The sequence below is a fragment of the Epinephelus lanceolatus genome, chromosome 15, assembly GCF_041903045.1.
Source record: "Epinephelus lanceolatus isolate andai-2023 chromosome 15, ASM4190304v1, whole genome shotgun sequence".
NCBI lineage: Eukaryota > Metazoa > Chordata > Actinopteri > Perciformes > Serranidae > Epinephelus > Epinephelus lanceolatus.
In genome coordinates this window covers 15,499,432-15,520,680 of record NC_135748.1, presented here as the reverse complement: position 1 = coordinate 15,520,680, position 21,249 = coordinate 15,499,432, and the positions used below count along the sequence as shown (strand labels likewise).

The following is a 21,249-nucleotide window of genomic DNA, read 5'->3' as shown; positions in this document are numbered from 1 at the left end:
ATTTTCACCAGTTTTAAATCACCTGGTTTGTTTGTACTGGAGAAAAGAGACCTCTCCGGATATTTTGGCTTCTGGTAAAAACCTGCTGTACATCTGGATCTAAAGCTATCAGAGAAGAAAGGTTAGCACACAGTAAGCAGCAGGTGCTGAGCTAGCGACTTATCTCCAACCGGCCAAACAGTGTCAGAGAAACAATGATTTGTAATGTGAAACTGCTTTTTTTTTTACTGGTTTTAATCACCTGGAACTCTGCTGATGATTTGGCTGCAAGTCAAAACGAACAATGAACAATGAAGGAATTCTAACTATGAGAAGTTTTAGCTGGCTACAATCTGCAATCCTCACGGCTAGATGTCACTAAATCCCCCTAAATCCTACACATTGGACCTTAAAAGAAAAGACCTTTTTTGCTTATTTGTTTGAACCAGTAATACATGCAAACAAATGCTCATGGGCCCTTGAGTCAAGCTATCCTGGCTGCACAACATGAAAAAGCTGCGCAAATGGAACAATGTGCACATGAGTAGGGGTTGGAGGGGCTGAATGATGCGACTCCAGGAGGATGCCATATTTAAGCACCTGCACCACTGCTCTATCTTTTATACCTCCCCCCGCCTTTGCAAATGTGTTTTATTCCACTGCTGTGTCTCATTACACAAGAACAGCACTACCAGCTGAGTGAGGCAGATGTTCTATTGTAGAGCACGGCAACTCCTCAAGTGGCTAGCATCCATCTGAGTGCCTCTGTTACAGCTGGCAGCCACAGCTGAACCAGGACAATCCATCTCGATGAGGAGAATAGGTCTGGAGTGAGAAAGGTGGCGTATGGAAGGGTTATGCTAAACAGAATATGGCAAGGGGTTACCCTGCTGGTATTCCCCAAGGGGAGATGCACACTGTAGATAGGAGGCAGGTCAGAAGGCTCTGACATCGCTGACACACAGGGGCAATGAAGTCAGCTTACCAGCACTGAAATGCAAATACGGACGTTGGCTTACTGTGTAGCCCCTGCAGCTAAAGGCTGCTAATGGAAGCAGGGAGGCGGTAGGGCGGGAGGGGGAGTATGGTGGCGAGAGTCCAGTCGGTCTGTGTTGGCTTTTGTTGTAGGTGATGGATGCCAACGGACAGCAGATGCTGTAGGGACAGCTGAGATCTATCACCGCAGCCTAAAGCCATGTTCACCATGCCATGTTGTTGGGACCTGTCCTCTCCTTTTTCCTAGGCGTCCTCTAAAGCTGTGCTAACACAATGCAACACCACCTAATCTTTACAAGCCCCTTTAAGAAGTAGGGAGCATCAAAATGTGCTCACTCTAAACCGCTTTTCTCATCTTGGCTCAGGAAAACATCTGGTCCACATGAATATAGAAATACAAGGCACAAATATGCCCACACATATGCATCATTAAGAATACAATATAATATACACTACTGTACAAGTTACACATTTTACATTTGTTCTTGTATGTTCAATCAACATTTTGGCAAACTGCACATTTGTGGTGATCGCAATTTAATTTGTTTCCCTGAACTGTGCCATTATTCATCTGGAGCGTTTGTAGTCATCTGGCTTTTACTGCCCAGATGTGATCCTTCTCAGTCCAGCCACATCATGTTCGGTTCACTAATCACCATACAGAAAAAAACCCTCTCCTCTTCTGGTTTGCTAACATTCTAGAGATGAGAGGTCAGAGCTGTCATCAAATGAAATTACAGAAAATATAGTCGGCTGATTGATTCAAAAACGGCGGGGTGATCCATTGTCTAACTGACACCAATTACCGTGAGGTTCACTGCAGGTTGTCACAGCCACAGGCAGCTGAAGCAGGGTCCCAGGGTTTCACATTCAAGGATGTGTTTCATAAACAGTTGGGTGACAGTTTGGTGCTGGCGGGACTTTGAATCATCACTTACAGGATGACCTCCCACCCTGCAAGAGGTTGGAAAGGGGCAAAAAAAAAAATCACGCTGGAGCTGTCGCCACCGAGTGATGGGAATGGACTTGGAGAGTCTGACGTGACACGGATGCACACATGCGCCTCTGGGCTTACTTACTCAAACGCTCATACTCTGGGCTATAATACTGGACTCTAGTCCCAGGATCATTTTTCTTGCCACTCAGACTTGTTTTCTTCTGATGTCAGTTTTGACTCATCCGTGACAGCTTCAAACATTATTGCACTTTTTTCTCTACCTACTCTACAAACAGCTGTATATGGTGAGATGGTCTTCCACCTCCTATTTATTTATTAGTCCAAATTAGGGCTGGGCAACATGGGAAAATTCATATCTCTGTATTTTCAGGCTGAATGGCAATAAACTACATATATCAGGGTTTCTGCAGGTATCAGCAAATCTAATTTAATGCTTTTTAATGCCCTTTTTAATGCCACTTTAAACAAATTTAATGCCCATGTCCAACTGCAGATATCATTTTTTATTTATTATATATATATATATATACATGTATATATATGTAGATAGAAAGATTTTTGTAAGCATCAGCTAATCTTGAATATTTGAGAAACTCTATAGAGTAAATTTACATAACTGTCACTCTATAGTGAATTAGAAATGGCTCACAAGACGGTTTACAGTCTCAGAATTTATCTTCACATTTCAAAAATAACAAAACCAGCCTGAAGAATGATGTGAAAAACTAACTCTAACCTGAAAAGGCTAGAAGCAGTCACTGTAGCGGCAGGTGTGGTGGTGGTAGCAGCAGCAGCTGCAGTTGTAGTGGCGACAGCAGAAGTTGCGTTGCTGGTCACGGCAAAGAAATTCGGCACAGTTAACTGCTGCCTGCCTTTAATCGCCGACTTGTGACTATCTGACAGCATGTGTGATTTCACCACATTTCATTGTGCAAAGTTTGAAGATCTTATTGCACGCGCTGCAAAATGCCTCTCCGGGTTTACTGTCGACGGGCTTTAACCAGGTTCTGAATAGTTCCTCATCCAACCACTTCTGCTGAAACTTTTCCGACATTTGCTAATATTCCCTCCGCTCACAACATGTTGCATTCCAAGCATCCCGTGTTGTGACTTTGTGCACCGGGCCACCGGCCATAAACAATAGCCAATTAAAGGGTTCCGCCTGTCAATCATCACATTATACTTCCGATCAAAATTATTAAATGTTTATATAATCAAAATAAATCGTGAATAACAATGTTTTTTTCCATCAAGTGTATTTAATTTTTTAATGCCTCTGGACATCGAATTTTATGCTTTTTAATGCCATTTAAGGCCTTAATTTTCACAAAATCTATTTAATGACTTTTAATGCTTTTTAATGACCCGCGGAAACCCTGAATATATATCTCAAAAAATAGGCTACATGTTTAGTTGCAGGACAAAGCCCAGTCTGAGATGTCACATGCACTTTTATAAAAACAGACTGTGATTTAAATAAAATCCAAGATGTAAATTAGTGCTGCACGATTTGATAAAAATGTGCGATTGCAATTATGGTGGACAATATCGCAATTTGCGATTGTGATTACAACATAATAAATAAATGGTATCATGAGTCTTCCTGCTTGATTCAGTGTTTCCCCTACATTATATCAGGGGGCACTGACCTGACCTGATATAGTTAGTGTTATGGACAGTGTGTAAATGACCATCAACAGACTGCTGTTACGCACAGTCAAACACGCTGCTCGCACAGCAGCGCTGCACAGCACTGTACACACAGCGGAGTGAGCCTGTGTTGCGTTCAGGCGTTGTCACGTAAATGACAAATTCCAGCATGTGAATAGGCTATTGCACAACACAGCAGCATGTCAAGTGGGCCGAGCCCGAACAAGATTTTGCTCAGATTTTCATTTGTTATTACATAGTTTGTTATGGAGTCTGTGATTTCCCTGTGTCTTCCTCCTATTTTTCGTTGTGCTATCTCAAGTGTTGATATAGATTGGTCGTGCTGCGGCGGGACATGGCGACTTTAACTTGACGTTGCTGTGAGTGAGTGAGTGAGTGAGTGAGGGAGTGAGTGAGTGGGGGCAGAGCTTAGCGAAGAGTGTGAGAGAGGAGAGATGAACACTGGTATGGCTTTTCAGAAGAACTGCATTGGGTAACGCAACTTGACCCTATATTGATATAAATGGTGTTCTCCAAATCTATATCTTGCTTGACGATATCTCCTTACTATATCTTACTATATAATGACAAAAACTCTGTCTTTGTGTGGGTATGTGTCTGTTCCACGTTTTTCTCCTCACTGACTTGGTCAATCCATGTGAAATTTGGCACAGTGGTAGAGGGTCATGGGAGGATGCGAATGAAGCAGTATTACATCAATTGGCCAAAGGGGGGCACTATAGCAACCGACTGAAATTGCAAACTTTGAATGGGCATATCTCGTGCCCCATATGTCGTACAGACATGAAACTTTGCACAGAGATGCCTCTCCTCATGAGGAACAAATTGCCTTAAGAACCCATAACTTCTGGTTATATAGATTTTCCACCGTTTTGAATTATTTGAAATCTCAATCTCTTCCTAGGAAGTTTGAGCAATCTGCATGAAACTCGGTGAACATAATCTAGGGACCAATACCTAAAGTTCCCTCTTGGCAAAAGTTGGAAAACTTACTAAAACTGAGCTTCTATAAGGCAATGAATATTGCGGAGGGCGTGGCTCATCACATAAAGGTGTATAACATCTCAATAGTGTTGCACGGTATACCAGTACTAAAATAGTACCGCGGTACTAGAGTATTCCAAACGGTACTATACTGCATTTGGAAAATACCGGTAGTTTGAAATTGATTCAATTCATTAATTTAGTTAATTTATTTTACTCAATTATGCACACAAACGCCTTTCTTGTTCCCATTGGAGCACAGATTGCACAAGTGGTGTGTATGACAACACCTGTATCAACATTCGCAGCTGGTGCATGTGAAAAAAGACAAGCGAAAGTCTGCCTCGCAAAGGGAGACAACACGAAACAACACAAACTTGGTGGGACATTTGAGTTACCAAACCATGTCGTCCGTACCGAGGTACTTACCGAACCATGATTTTTTTTGGTACCTTTACACCCCTACTATTTATTGTTCTAAAGGTTTGTATCCAAAAGGACTTTTCCTTAGGAAAAGTACCAAAGAGTATCGAAAACTATCGAAATTCGTATTGGTACCGAAACAAAGATTTTGGTATCGTGACAACACTACATCTCAAGGGTTTCACTGATCACCACGCAACTTTGTAGTAGGGATGGGCATCAATTTTCGATTATCGATGATTGATTGTTAAGGCTTTTGATCGATCACAAATAATTTTGGTCGATAGTCGCAGTGTTTCCCCTACAATGCCTGGCATAGGTTCGGCGAGCCGCCGTGCCAAGGAGACCCCCCGCCCAGCGAGTCGCCGTGCCAACAAGACCCTTCCGCCCGGCGAGCACGGCGGCTCGACAGGCCTATGAGACCCCCGCCGGACCTATGCCAGGCAAAAAATCAGAAACAGACGGAGGCTCTCATCGCTCTCCAAAGCCTTGGTGGCTTCCCTTGAGGCCTCTGAAAACACTACGCCATTAAAAGACGGAGGTTTTACTGAAAACTGAAGCCTGTAACTCTGGCTGGCAACGGTTGTAAACACCCAGGGGTGAACTGTGCATGCCCGCCATTCTTCCTCTTTGGCCTGGGGGGTTGAAGCTCAAAACTGGGGCAGCTGCGCTCTCTTGCGGCAACAGTCTGCACTGCAGTCTTTTGTTTTCTCTCTTTTGAAATACTCGCTTATCAATTAATCGATAATTGATCGTTAATTTTTTTGATGATCGAATAATGAATTTTGATCGTTTGTCCATCCCTACTTTGTAGGCATATGACCACACATAATCTGAGGGGACCCCTCCATTATTGACCCAATCAAACAAAATGGGAGCGCTAGAGAGCTAATTTCTTATCTAGGCCTGACCGCCAAATCGATTTTTACTAAACTTCGTAGATATGTAGAACAGGACGCCTCAAGATGACCGGAGAAATTTAACTCTAATTGGCAACTGGGTGGCGCTATAACAACAGAAAAATGCTTAAAAATGGCTAAAATGCAACCGATCGCTATGGATCCCCCTGAGGCCGAATGTTGTTTTTTTTTTCTTATTATTTTTGGTATGACTAAGTCATGGTATGATATGCTGTACATAATCACGGTTGCTGACTGACTTCATAGCTGACCACGAATTGATTAAAACTACAGTTTTGAGAAGTGGGAAATGAGACTGATAGTTTGTGAAAAAATCATGTCCCTCGTCCTCTTCCTATTGCCTCTACTGGCATTTGCTAGAACTGACCGTGGCACACCAAAAACCACCCGTAAGAGCTGATGCAGCTGTCAATCACTGCTCGTGACCTGTGGTCAAACTGTCAAACTAGGCAGCGCTGATCAAATATTAAATATTTTAATTTAATTCAATTTTTTCACTCTGTTGTCAATTACACACACATGCACAAACAGGACCTATACATGCACTAAGTGGAGAGATGTCAGAGTGGGGCTGCCCATGATGGGCGCTCAGAGCAGTTGGGGGGTTTGGTGCCTTACTCAAGGGCACCTTGGCAGTGCCCAGGAGGTGAACTGGCACCTCTCCAGCTACCAGTCCACAGTCCATATTTTGGTCCAGACAGGGACTTGAACAGGCGACCCTCCGGTTCCCAACCCAAGTCCCTATGGACTGAGCTACTGCCGCCCCAAATATGAGTATTATCTCATACATCTCACCTTAAATGTTTTCAGAAACATATTTAAGTGACTGTTTAGCTGTAAAATGAGGAAGTTTGTGACCCTGCTGTCATGTTGGATACAATTGAGCAGGGTACCAAGCACCGCCCAACAGCTGCACCAACTTTCTCATTTTACAGCCTAACAGCACTTTAAAGTATGTTTCTGAAAACATCTGAGGTGAGAAACAGGCAATGCAGTCACAGAATATTGATTTATAGCTGATCAGCGCTGCCTGGTTTGACAGTTTGACAGCAGTTCACGGCCATGTTTGACATGATTGACAGCTGCTTTAGCTCTGATTGGTTGTTTTTGTTCATGTGCAATAAGACCATTACATGTGCTACGAGGCTATAGAGTAGGCACAGAAATATGATTTTTTTTTTTTCTTTTTCTTTTTCCTTCTTAAGGACTGTGTAAATATATAGTGAGATTAACAAATATGAAAAAGTTATTTTTTACAAAGTTACTTTCTACAGCTTTGATTGTTGCAGCTCAACTATCTACTTAAATCCGTCTTGCAAAATATTGCTGATTAAAGCCAGTACCAGAGAAAATGATCCTTGTGAATGAGATGCATAAAAACCCTCAGAATCCTTTCGCAGAATCCTAATTTCAAAGTTAAAACTATCAGTAATATGAATTCTGTGCACACAACGAAAATTGAATGTGAAACTGCAGATACACGAAGCTGCAGTTTATTATTATGCACAGATTATTCTATTATTATTATTTTTTATTTTTTTATTTTTTTTACAAGCTGAGCAAAAGCAGTAACAAAATATTTGTTTTACTAACTGCAGTAAAGTGCTTGTGACTGACTCTGTGACATATGGCTGCACCAGCATCTGACAGTCAACTCAGATTAGTGAACTGTGAGTGAACAGCCAGTATAATCCCATAGCAGCCGCCCCCATGACTACATCTGTTATTAGCATGATTGTGGCTTTTAGACTTAGTTTTCTGTGTGTAACAGTGTGTATGATGAACATCAAAGGGACAATGCTTTGATGCTGTCAAGGATTTTAAACGTCAGGATGCATATTTAAAGCCGGTAAACCCTGAATATTGTAATTTTAAATGACAGTGGATCCATGATGTTATCCTCTATAGGAAACTGCTGAATTCCACACCTCACTTCACTTTTAGTTATAGAGGATTAATGTATTATCTCTCCAAAGTCTCTCACTTTGTTTGGTTTTCAGAGTTGATTGAATATGCAATATCTGTTCTTATGTTTCTTACAGCTTCAGAGGACTGAATGATATATTTTTTCAACACTTGAAAAAAATGTGCTCTTAATGCCTGGATTATTTGAAAGGAAAACTTTTATTATTTCAAATGACTATCAAATAAAGTGGCCAAACTTTTCCACAATTTTATATTGCCTCTTCAAAAGAATCTTTTTAGGTTTTTTAAATTAAAGCATTATGGATATTTAAATTAATCCAAAATCTAATCCGCTTCAAAGACTTATGCATGACTTTGTTGTCATTGTGCTTCTTCCATTTTTACATTATATTTTTGCGTCTCAGGATCAGTTTTGTGCTACGACTACATTAAATTTTATATGACATTACACATTACATGTAGGAATTTTTTTATCCTGTTTTCCTTTTGCCCTCATTGTGATCTGACACTTCTTTTCGTTTTTCAGTTTTCTTCATTTTTTCAATCCGCTTTACAATGGCATAGCTCTATATTCAAAAAACCCACAATCTTCCCTTAACAACATTATCTTAATAACTACGTCTCTAGCATCACATACTGGATCATTCCATGACACACTTGATGTGCAGTCAGCCCATAGTACACACACTAAATACATACTGACTTCAGAGAGTGGGTAAAGGTGGATAAATTTGTGCATATGTGTGTAAAGAAAAGAGAAATAGTAATATTGTATTCCTGATGTATTTTATTACTTTCACCATTGTAACCAGCCCGATTCCCTGTCGAAATTGATTCTGACTAATTCTATATGCGCTGTGGCAGGTTCAAGATGTGTCTGTAATTGTAACTGGAAGTTTTATTTATCTGGGTCCTTGAGTGCATCACAAAAAGGCTGATCAACAGAAACCCAGTTTTGTGATGGTGCCAGGACTTATGTTAAAGGGCAGGCGGGACAGAGACGTTTATGTGTGCTGATGGAGAGCTGATGCCAGGTGTCATGGCCAATTGGGAGCAGAGGATGTTTGGAGGACAGAGGCGCCTTAGCCTGTCTGTCTGTCTGAGGGGGTCTGACAATGTCCAACTCACCTGACATGGGCACGGAGTCGTTGGGAAAGCTCAAGTCGTCCTCTGCTACCCAGGAGAAGCTCCAGTACCCTCTAGGAATGCCAGCAGGTCTACCAGCCAATGGCTCACCTGCAAAGACAACAAATCCACATTTTAACTTTCAGAGCACATGTTGCTATTAAAATGTTAAGGCATTCAATGAATAAGCAATTACTCCTTGCTGTGTTTATTTGGGCTGAATGGTTGCCATTAATTGGGCATCCATGCTGAGATCCCATTAATTTGATAGCCCAACTCACTCATGGCTCCACCTGCTTTATAATTTTAAAATGTTACATTTCACCTTATTGCTCAAAAGTTAAGATAAAACATTATCAACTTTCAGTATTTCTAAATCAATAAAGCATCCACAGTATTGGTACTGTAGATTAATAGCAGGAAAACTCAAGCAGTGACACAATGAACTTGATTTATAGTTAAAAAAAAAAAAAACTCCAAGGACCCATATGAATTGGTTATTGGATATCGATAGGCTGCATAATTACCCGAGGACAAGTTTGCCCGATTTTGTTTGACTCTGTCCTCACCTTCTAAACTCAGACTAATTATCGCAAGATCGAACAGAAGTCTGTTACTGTAAAGTAGATGCAACAACTTTCTCTTATTCTTCTGTGCCCCCACACTGCCATCACACACACACACGTGCACCATCTTTCTCACTTTGTCCTTAGTCCATGGATAATTAGTACACAGTCACAGACCAATACACCACTGCTTGGGAAGGAGGCTCCTACATAAATCCTGCAGTCATTTTAAATGAGCCTTAAAGAGCGATTAATCGTAAACGCTGCCTTTCATGGCAATGAACAGAGCACACTTTGGTTTTAGCCAAAGAAGGCACACGCTATTCATGGTTTGTTCTCCATTAGCTTGACTTCCACTGACATACAGCAGATGACCTGAAGATGGCTCTTAATTTTATTTAAGGACCATCTCCATTGTCTGAATTATGTTAAACAAAAGCTAGTATTGTCATAAATAAGAGATAATAGTGTTGTAATCTAAGGACTTGGACTGAGTCTCTTCTGCTGACTTTCCCCCTGAGATATGCAATACTATAAGTAAGCCTTTATGCATGATAAAGTGTCCACCTGCACAACTGGTACATGTCAGTCCTACACTATTAATGCTTAAAATGTTCAGTAGTCGATGAGAAGAGAAATGTGAGTTAGTATAAGTGACATGTTTAAACATAAGTCATTTTACCTTTTCAAAGCGATGGCTGTCTGCTTCTGATATTAGACAACTGTGATGTAAAATGAGTTTACATCACGACGTTTACAGCTTGGAGTTGAAACATTAACGTTACACCGCATTTGCAGCACAGATATAGCAACTAATAACTAATAATTAATAATAATTTGCTATGTAATGTTAAATATAAAATGGAGTAATGGTTTCCTGAGCAAAGAATTAGCTACCTCTGGGTGCGCTGAAATCCGAGTTTCTCTATTTATTGTCGTGGTAGACGGTGGCGCGTGCATGTTGCTGCATCGGCTCCAAGCTGTATCCCGCTTGCTAGCTAACGGTAGCCGCTCTGCACTGCGCTCACACAGTGGTTACCGCTAATTACGCCGTCCCGACCCACGACGTCGCTGCAAAAGTGAAGCACCCACACTCGGGGGTCCGCCACGGTTAACACCGCGAGTTCTGTCAGCACGGTCGCTGTTATTAGCATATTTTGCGCCGTTACTACCGCTAGCCGTCAACCGTCAGCTCAGTCACCTGTATGCTTAGAGCCGTGTGCAACTTAGCCTCTGAATCATACCCTGCATTCAAGTGGTGTCACAATAATCGGAAAAATGAGTTTCAGACTGGGAAATTCACGTGGACATCCACTCAAGTCAGAACAACAACTCAGAAAATCGGCAAAACCTTTGGCAAACATGGCGGACCAAAGTAAATGTTCCGTTTTACGACAATGAAATTTTAATTAATTCACATATTTTATGTCATTTTCTTTTTAGGTAAATCGATATTTAAGTAGTTCTGCAGAATGCACTGATGCACAATCACTTTGTAATTTAAAGTTTCAACTTTTCTAAATGTGTTTTTTAACTTTAACTCTGAGCAATAAAAGACAACACGTCTTCTTTGTGGCATCCATTTTGTTTCCACACTGTAACTCAAAGCTCCTGCACACCAAAGTCGGAAAAACAACCTCCCAACTCAGGAAATGAGACTACCTGAGCAGCATATATGAGTATGATCTGAATGTCTGGGGAAAAAGCCACGTGGGCAAGATTGAAGAAGGGTCAAGCACATTTGTCTGTTTTACTAGTCATTTTATTTACAAGTCAACAAGAGTGGATAATGATACATCCAATCGTCCTAACTGTGCAGTTGCATTGCGGCTATAATGACGGGAATGAAATAAAGGGTTTATTACAGAATCAAGAGGCAAGTATCAATAATTGGCAACTGGTACAACTGAAGCACAATAAAATTAATGAACTGACTTATAGTGCTGAGTAGTTCCTTTCCCAGCCTAAAACTGAGCTGCTTTCAATGTGACTTCTTGAAATGAGGCTGATAGGCCTGGATGAGCCTTTCTCCTCTCAAAAAGTGGGCATGACCACATGCTTCTTCTCCCCATCGATGGCGAGGTGAGAGGAGCGGACACTGGCCCATACAGAATGCCTGATTAAGGGTCAACAGCTGTCGCTGCAGGGGGAACTGACTGGCTGGTGAGATACTACATGAGCTGGCAGGCTGCTGCTAGAGCTGACCAGCTGGTCGGCTGCCTGATAGCTGTAGCTGCTGATTGGCTGAAGAGCTTTCACATCAACTGAAAATCCACTGGGGGGACTGGTTGTTGTGAGAGGTGGCTAGCTTTCTGACTGACTGACTGACGGACAGCTGGGGCTGAAAAGCTGGCTGGCTGAGTGGCTATCACAGGAGTGGATATCACAGGAGTGGCATCTGATATAACCAGGTCAAAAAGGCCTGAGGCAGACATGAGCCTCAACATGAAGGTCTTTATTTAGGCTACCAGTCAATCTACGTCCCAAACATCACTCACTGAATGAAATAATTAAACTGTCAATACAAGTGGTCAAAATGAGCCTCTGACAGGGCGCATTAGCTCACCCTCACAGGATGAGGAGATCAGACATCTAAAGGGAGCTCAGAAAAGAACCAACTTTGCATTTAAAAGGAACCAGTTAGGGTGGTTTAGGTGTCTCAGCAGGATATGTCTTCTGGAGATGCTATTTTTGGACTTCTGCAACTGGGGAGGAGACACCAGGGCAGACCTAGAACATGCTGGAGGGAATATATAGCCTACTGTATCTTGGCTGGCCTGGAAACACATCAGAAGACCCAGAAAGAGCTGGAGGATGCTGATGGAAAGGAGGAAGTCTATGTTACCTTGCTTTGCCGAGTACAACTCCAACATGGTGAGAGAACAAAAGATAGATTTGCATTTAAATTGGATTTGTCATTTTGTGATGAATTCTAACTGTTGACAAACAAAGAGTCAAATGAAACCTTGAGGATGTACACCTCTGCCAACCAGTCAAACTTTAGTTTCCATCCATGCCTGTCCAGACATATCTGTAGCCATGACAGTAAACAATACTTCAGACATGATGTTGCTGCAAAGAAGCTTCAAATTCTAAACTTGGATGCCTCACATATCTTCAAGCCTTCAGAATAGAAGATCTATACAATCACCACAGTTTCAAGGTAGACACACAAGATTAGTGTCACCAATTCAGTGTCTAATCAAATGTCTCCCTTTCTATTCCTGAGTTACAATGTTGACTAATGGTCAGAAAAGTGTTTTGCAGAACATTATGATGTCACAGTGAAGCTAACCTTTGACCTTTTGGATATCACTTCATCATTTTATCATATTAGACATTTTTGTAAAAATTTGTCATAACTAGAGTTTTAATTCCTGAGTTATGGCCAAAAATGTGTTTTATAAGGTCACAGTGACATTTAAGCACCAAAATCTAATCAGCTTATCCTCAAGTCCAAGAGGACGTTTGTGCCAAATTCTAGGAAATTCCCTCAAGGAATTCTTGAGATATTGTGTGTCCACGATTATGGGATTTATAAACAGACATACGGACATCCTAAACACACGATACCTCTGGGCATGGATGTCACCAGGTGGAGGCATAAAAACAAATTGGCAGTAACTGCAGTTGAATTCTTGCCAGTATTTGTACACAAACTGTGCAGGTGGGTGAATGGACCTTTAAACCAAAGTAACCTTGATGTTTAGCACAGTGATATGAATTGAACATATAACAAACCCTGGGAGAGTGAATTTGACGGGTCTCACTGCTGACTTCGTTTTTGGAAAGTCTGTTGATGTCTTCAGCTTTCATTTGACAACAAACTACAAGCCATGGGGAGGGAAATATGTAGAACACAGCTAACACAACTTTGCATCTATGCACATAATGATGAGTGCACAATGAGTTAGAGGCAGTTATGCACTTTTTAATCTGACAAATCAGTACTATTGTGCAGGCTACTGTTAGAAAAATGCTGTAAATGCCATTCTATTTAATTTTCTACATGAATGTACAATGTGCAATTAAGAGAAGTCTTCTTATTTTGGCTGAGTTTCTTTTGTGATGGTTTGACGCTCTTCGCTGACTGTGGAAATGAATGTGATGTAAAATAAAGCCCTAATCTGATCCAAGTTTGCTTTCACAAACCGATTCCAAACATAAAAGTTTTCCTGGCGAAAGTCGAATATGAATATGCAAAGCTGAGCCAGATCTTCTCTGCCTATTGAAATCTTATGTGTGGCCAACTAAGTGCTACAGTTTGAGCTCCAACAAACCAAAAAATAATATTAATGGAATTTCCTATAATAGTAGAGAATTTAGTTTGTCAATTAGAAATAATAAGGAGACTGGTGTGTCAGATTTTTGTTTCCACAGATGAATCCTAATTTAGTAATCAGATCACAGCTCGCTGGGTGTGTTGTGACAATTTAATAAAAGTGTAGCAGGTGAGTGAATCTGAGCTCATTATGAGGAAAGTTTAATATATCAGGACAGGTGCATCTTTAATTCAACTTTTGCCATGCCAACACAACTATATATAAAGATTTGTTTTCCCTTGTGTCTTTAATAATTTATCCGTCTGTTTTTTCTATTTGGTGCCAATTAGAATTCCTTGCTGTGATAATGTTGTTTAAGATGTACTCATGGAAAACATTACTTTTGGCAACCCTATCCCCCACACAAATATGTGCATAACAAACACATATACTCTTGCATACACAGCCAGTCGCCCATGTGCAATCCACCACTACAGCCAAGAGTTAACTCAGCTCAGTGAACAGTCTAATTCCGTCCCACCCACACTGTGAAATCCTTCAAATGCTTAGTGGATTAATCAATGAGGCTTGACTCAACCTGTCACTTTAACATGACTGTGCACGGACATGCCGTACATCTCTCTCAGCCTGTCTCTGTTTGACTCTCAATCACTCAAACGTCCATGTCAACATATATTTTGTCTTAGTGAAACTGAAGTGGATGGTTGTGGCAAAATCCGTACAAATATGGGGCACTGAAGCGCAAGGGAGAGACATATAGGACAGCTTGCAAGGTAGTAGAGGAAGCCTTTGGAGGGGACAGTGCTATACATGATGTATGTGGTGCTTGTGGGCTTTGTTTCACGCTAGTGCAATGATCCAGAAATGAAGCCAATTACCCGTGAAAAAGTGTGGGAGGGGAAGTGTACAGGTGGTGTATCTGTAGGTCTAAGCAAGAGCTGGCAACTGCTGTGGTCTTCTGGCATTGGGTTGATTCTGAAATGTTTGCAGGTTAAAGAGATGTTTTTAATATGTATGCTTATGATTTGCTGGGGTGAGAAGATCAAACTTAACAAAAGGCGTATGGAAATGTGACAAAACACAGCTGGAGTATCAAGCCATTACAGCTAATTAAAGGGGAAATGAGGGAGCTGCCCATTTACGCTGTTGCATTTTCATACTCCTTGGCCTTCTGCATCACAATTGTCCTCTTCTTTTTGCCCCTTAATTAAAGATTTACCTTGGGATACATACATTACTGCCTAAAGAAATTGATTACCTGTCCGGCTCAGTGACGCGTCATTAAATGCTCGTCAAAGTCTGCCAGCACCACATCAGGCAGCTGAGGCCCTGGAATTGGCCGCTCTCTCTCTGCCACAAAAGACTGCATTGATTTCCATCAGAGGAGCCCTCATGTCCACTAAGCACTCCGACTTTCATTAAGACCTTCACAGAATTCTACACACGTTGTCAACCCCCAAAACCTGCATATGTGTGTACCCAGTCAATCTCACACACACACTTCTCTCCTGATCTCACTTCCCACCAGAGACTTCTACCAACAGAGCCGTCGCGGTAACCACTTCTCCAATTAAACAGTCTTTAAACAAGAGTGTAGTGACAGTAAATAATTCATAAATGTCTCATCTGCATTAATAGAGGTGTCAAGTATTTCTAATTCTTAAAGTCTCATTCTAACAGCTAGCATCCAAGGTTAAACAGGGTTAAATAGAGGAGGCAGATTTAAAGTGTTCGTGTTAATATGCCACCATCCACGCTTGTTGTTAGCTTTAAGAGGGGGATAAGTTGTTTCTAAGAGGCTTTCTGCATTTGTCACAAGATGTCAGAACATGAATTTTTTTTGGCATAAACCCCGTCTTGTAAACAAGTGAGGATTTTGATTCAACTGTAGGATGCAGCTTATTAACTCAGAGTGTTGCCCGTAAACCCTGACTTAAGGCCTCCAATAGTGCAACCTCTTCTCTGCAGGAAGGGACTACTGTATCTCAGCAAACTCACCTCTGCTGTCACTGGGTTTTAAAAGCAAGACGACAGCATGGATTACAAACCTGCAGAAAGTAGAAATGTCTAATAATGAGCAGTGATCGACACATTTTAGAACTAAATCTTTAAAAGACTAATTCTAGTGAGTCCAACAAAGTACTATAAACATGAGTTTATTTTTTTTAAAAGGGACATTTAACCCCAAATCAAAAATACATATTTTTCCTCTTACCTGTAGCGCTGTTTATCAGTCTACATTGTTTTGGTTGTTGAATATCACACGTGTTGGAGATATTGGCCACAGAGGTGTCTGCAGCCTCTCCAATATAATGGAACTGGATGGCACTTGGCTTGTGGTGCTCAAAGCGCCAGAAGAATCAACAGTGATGTCTCTGTTCAGAAATCATGACTCGATTATACAAGATAATTAGCAAACTTTGTTGTGAGCAAATTCATGTAGGAACTACTTTCTTTCCACCAAGCTACACTTGTGCATTGTATCGCCGCACAGATGAAAGTGGGCATCTACTTGTGCACGAGAACCTTGTGACAGTGCAAGATGTAAACATCAATGGCGGCCTCTTCAGCTGAGATATAGTGTTAGCTAACTCAGGGGTTGTAGGTGAGCTAGCGGAGGATGCATGCTTCCTTGTTTGCGGAGATACAGTTGGCAGGTGTATTTCGGGAGAAAGAAAATAGTTCCTACATCAAACTGCTCACAGCAAAGTCTGTGGATTATCCTGAGTAAAGCGGGAATTATATCTGTGCGTCAGCTCTATGCAGAGCCCACACAATAGCCTATGCACGTTGCCTACGCTGTTGCAAGCATTTATACTTGTGTGGTGGTTAGCTGTCTGTCACTCTGAAATTACACCTCTAAACCACTAGTTGGCAGTGGGGTTTCTGTGGAGTGCTGTAAAGTTCAGTTGGTTCAATGCCCACATTTAACATGGCTTAATAGTGATCTAAAACACACATTTTCCCCACAAATACAACATGCTAAGGTTTTTAGCACGAACCTATGGCATTTTCCATTGTATGAATTAGCCTAGCAGTTAGCGGACTTTTCCTCTACTCATATGAAGAAGAACATTTAACAAAGGTAATGTTACAAAGTTCAGTTCCATTAAAACTCACAAGGTTCACCAACAAAACAACTGTCCTACACTAAACACATTTTCCAAACCAATATAACATGCTAACATTATTAGCACAAGCTAATGGCATTTTCCAATCATACAAAAGACTTAACATGTTATTTTGTGGAGGCTTTATTGTCCTCACAATTTAATGTTTCTAATCTGTTAAATAAAAGTAAATAAAAGCTTTGTTTCCACTTAGGGAAAGGGTTTGAGCTTACAAAAATACGTGTAGTTACATTTATGGGGGAGGTGCACGTCAGGCTATGGCATAGGGTGCGGTGTAGGCTCTACATCAAGGCAGAGCCTGCTGTAGGTACAGCATTGATTTGGCGCAGAAGTATAAAAACTGCTTGTGATTTCTGGAAGGAGACATTGCTGTTGTGTTTAATACATGGATGTTTTTATGCTTTGAGCACCACAAGCTGAGTGCCATCTAATTCCATTATATTTGAGAGAAGGCTGACATCTCTACGGCCATTATCTTCTCACATATTAGGAAAAATATGTATTTTTATTTTGGCTGTGAACTGTCCCTTTAAATGTTCTCCTCTTACTGAATAGAGGTCATGAAAAGTGATACATGAACTGCTAACTGTTTGCTCTAGATGAAACATGCAGCGTGTGTAAATGAGCTGCTAATGCAGTAGACCTCACAATGTGCAGACAGTTTCACAACATATGATGAAATAGCAGCTATGCCAAACACCAACAGCTGAAACAGCATCACAGGAATGCCTTCTGACAGCACTTAAGACGCTCCCCTAAGTAATGCATGTTCATTTGACATGTGTACCCGGAATTCAGAGCAAGATCAAGCGCTGTTTTGTCTCTCAAGGCGAACACCAAATAATTTTATCAAAGAAATGGATCATAAGGCTTCAGTCTGAAAGCATTATCCGGGGGAAGAAAGGGCTGAGCAGTGACAATGAAGATGTCAACTGGGCTTCAGTGATGCTCATTAAAGAAAATGATTTTGCTGTTGTACACTGATGCCTTTTTTTTCTTTTGAGGCTTTGCTACAGCAGTTGTGCTTTCAAACATACAGCAACAACTATTAACGTTGCAGGCGGCCCAGTATTCACAAATAATGCATAAAAATGACTCGTTCACAGAAACAGAGGGACATCTGAAGTTGCAGAAAAAGTTCTGCAGCCTCATTTGCTATGCTTCATAAAATAGTTTGTGGCCACAGGGTGTCTGATTTAATGATGGAGGGACTAATTTAATTAATTATGTAAGATGTTTCCCCTTTTATCTATATGTTTACTGTGCACGGCCCAAAGTAAGCTCCTGCATTTCCAACTGTAGGAGAGCAAGGATCTGGCAAAGAAAATAGTCCCTTCATATTAGTTTAGGCTGCAGCACCACCACTGAGGCAAGATGTCTTCTGACATACTGAGTCATACTCACAGCATGCTCAGTATTCTGTTTTCAGCCATCACATAATGATGGTGGTTTCAAGCAGACCTTTTATTCGTGCTAAGATATGTCAATGTGAGACTACAGCTGCTTTAACAAAGCCAATGATTTCCAAAGAGGGAGAGACATGAGCCAAAGATACCACATGAAGTGAGAGGGACAGGTGCGTGCCTGAGTTGTGAAAACAACAGAGGGTAAGTTATCATTATATTCGGCCCACTAATTTTCGGCTGTGACACACAGCTCATGGAGGCAATCAAAGGGGAACACAAACTAAATTGCAATATGTTATTCCAATGGCCCAGGAAGGTTCAATCAATATTTGTGAACATGAGTGACTCTCTCTCAAAGCCAGAAACCAGAGAAGTAAGTCTCAAACTTGTGATGTCATCAAGTATAAAGTCTGGAGCTGCTCCACAGACAATGAATGGGAGCCTGATTTTGTTCCTTTTTCATACCCAAATGAGCTTTATTTTATTGTAGCGCTCTCGGCTCTGAAACAGAAAATGTACCCATATACACAGAACATTCCCCTGGGTGCTCTCAGTGTCATCGAGAACATCTTTCCCAATCTATTGTTTATGATGCAGTTGCAGACTTTATACTTGATAACATCTAGTTTGAGATTTAGCACTCTAGTTTTTTGATTTGGTAGAATTGTTTATGTTCACTTATAATTTTTTTTAGCATCTTAGACCATAGGAATAACATTTATGTATGTAAGTTCACGTTTAAGGTGCATCAGCCACTTTTCAAACTCATAAATTAAAGTCAGTCAGATCTGAACACACAGATGTGATACATATATTCTTAGAATCAGTGTGATCCATCTAGATGATATCTCTGATGTCCATTGCAAAAAGCATCTATAAATGTGCTAACAATATAGTAGAAAAAATGCGCTCCTTTCAACTCCACAACTTTCCTGTGAATTATCACATTAAGTTTTCTTCAGTGTCACAGTAATCCAGTGATAGTTCTGTACACCCATTGCAAAGAACTACAATTAGCCAATACAGCATTAGGGATGTCAGCCATTAACCACTAATCAGTTAACCGCAGAGAATATCTTTGACCAGTTACATATGTCAGTCCAAAGCTTAATTTTGCTACTATGTTATCACTGTTAGCACCGTTAGTAGTGTCAGCACAGCTAGTGGTGGTAACATAGTAAACAATGTTAAAGGGGTTTTGTGGCTCAAGATGAAGCAGCTACTGGGGCTACCTGGGGGGAGACAGGGGGTGGCTAACATGCTAGCTAGCTCCCACCTGACCCAGGTAGGGCAGAGCGCAGTGCAGCCATGGCTAACGTTAGCTAACCAGGAGGGTGGGAAATGGGCTCTGTTTCCACATGTTAACATGGCTAGCTTTTTGTCAGCCAAGCTAACAGAAAATAAATTCAAAGGCAATAAATCTACATCACAATACATTAAAATTTCACCGCCTATAAATGGATAGCGCTGAAATGCACTAAAGCACACACTGAGTCAAAGGAGTGCCAGACTTTGAGGAAGGGCCTCTTGTATTTTATGTCATTCTGCTTTTTTCTTCTTCTTAAAAACTAGTTACCAGTCTGGCTATAAAACAAAACTGACATCCTAACTCAGCATATTAATACATAAATATATGTTTTTCTGATGGGGGTCATAGTGTCAGACTCTAAAAAACCCCTGCCTGAAAGAGCACTACTGGGATCATGCCTCTCAGGTGTACATTTGCCATACCATTTGTTCTCAAATATAAATATATAAAAAAATTTTAATCATATTTTTAAAGGTTCAGTGTGTTGGATTTAAGGGCATCTATTGGCAGAAATGGTAGACCTATGTAATATTATGTTTTCATACGTTTTATTTACCTGAAAATAAGAATTGTTGTGTTTTTGTAACCTTTGAATGAACAGTTCAGATCTACATACGGAGCGGGTCCTCTTCCCCAGAGTTTGCCATATTGTTTCTACAGCAGCCCAGAATGGGCAAATCAAACACTGGCTTTAGATAGGGCCATTTGTGTTTTCAAATTCTGTTGTTTTCCCACATGCTTGGAACACGGAAGTAGTTTCAGTTTTGCAACCTCACTGCTAGATGCCACTCAATCCTACACATTGGACCTTCAAATAACAATTTTAAGAAATGGTCTAAAGAAAAATATACCTACTACAATGTAAGTCATCAATTTCCTTTTAATGACATACCTGATATCAAAATTATGATGCATTATAGAAGTGACTTTTTGTCACAATTTTTTCTCCAAATAGAAAATCAACAGTGGCCTCAGGCCGAGCACAAGTCTGCAGCATGTAATGTTTAAGTCACAACCATAACTTTTAGCTGTTATATAAGCCTGTGGGTAATGTAGTCCTTTAAATGAAACTCAGGGACAAAACAGTTTTCCTCCAACAAAGTGGAATTCAGACTGACTGGCCTCTAATATAGCTCATGCTGGGTCTATACAGTTAAGTTTTAAATGTGATGGCCAGTAAACAAAGTGCCTATGGGGAAACTTTACTTTTTGAACCTGCTGTTTGAGCTAACAGATAACAGAGCTCATCGAGTCTTTCTTGACTTCAAAGTGTTTGACCATGATGTCGGGCTGTTTGTTTCATTACATCATCAAAGCAACACGGAACAAGATCTGAGTTGGCCTTACTCAATGACTGAGGCATTGATTAGAAGCTCCTCTATTACCCAGAAGACAACTAACACGTTAGTGTGTGAGAGTATAATGAACTGGCTAGTTTGATATTTCATGCACATACAGTATGAATCATTCATCAAAGAGCAAGTTTCAAAGCCCACTCTGTGCACAAGAGGTGATCATCATAAAGGTGAAATTCCTGTAGTTTCACTGGCTGAGCTATTACCTCTCTCTGGG

General features: G+C 40.8%; 1 protein-coding gene across 2 annotated transcripts in view; it reads right to left on the bottom strand.

Moving 5' to 3' along the window:
* The window catches only part of alk (ALK receptor tyrosine kinase), a 477,599-nt gene that overhangs the window by 283,390 nt on the left and 172,960 nt on the right, over positions 1-21,249 (bottom strand). For both annotated transcript variants that reach the window (XM_033643119.2, XM_033643120.2), the window contains exon 2: positions 8,986-9,093. In XM_033643119.2, the coding sequence (XP_033499010.2) occupies positions 8,986-9,093 (108 nt within the window). The remainder of the gene's footprint in view (positions 1-8,985; positions 9,094-21,249) is intronic.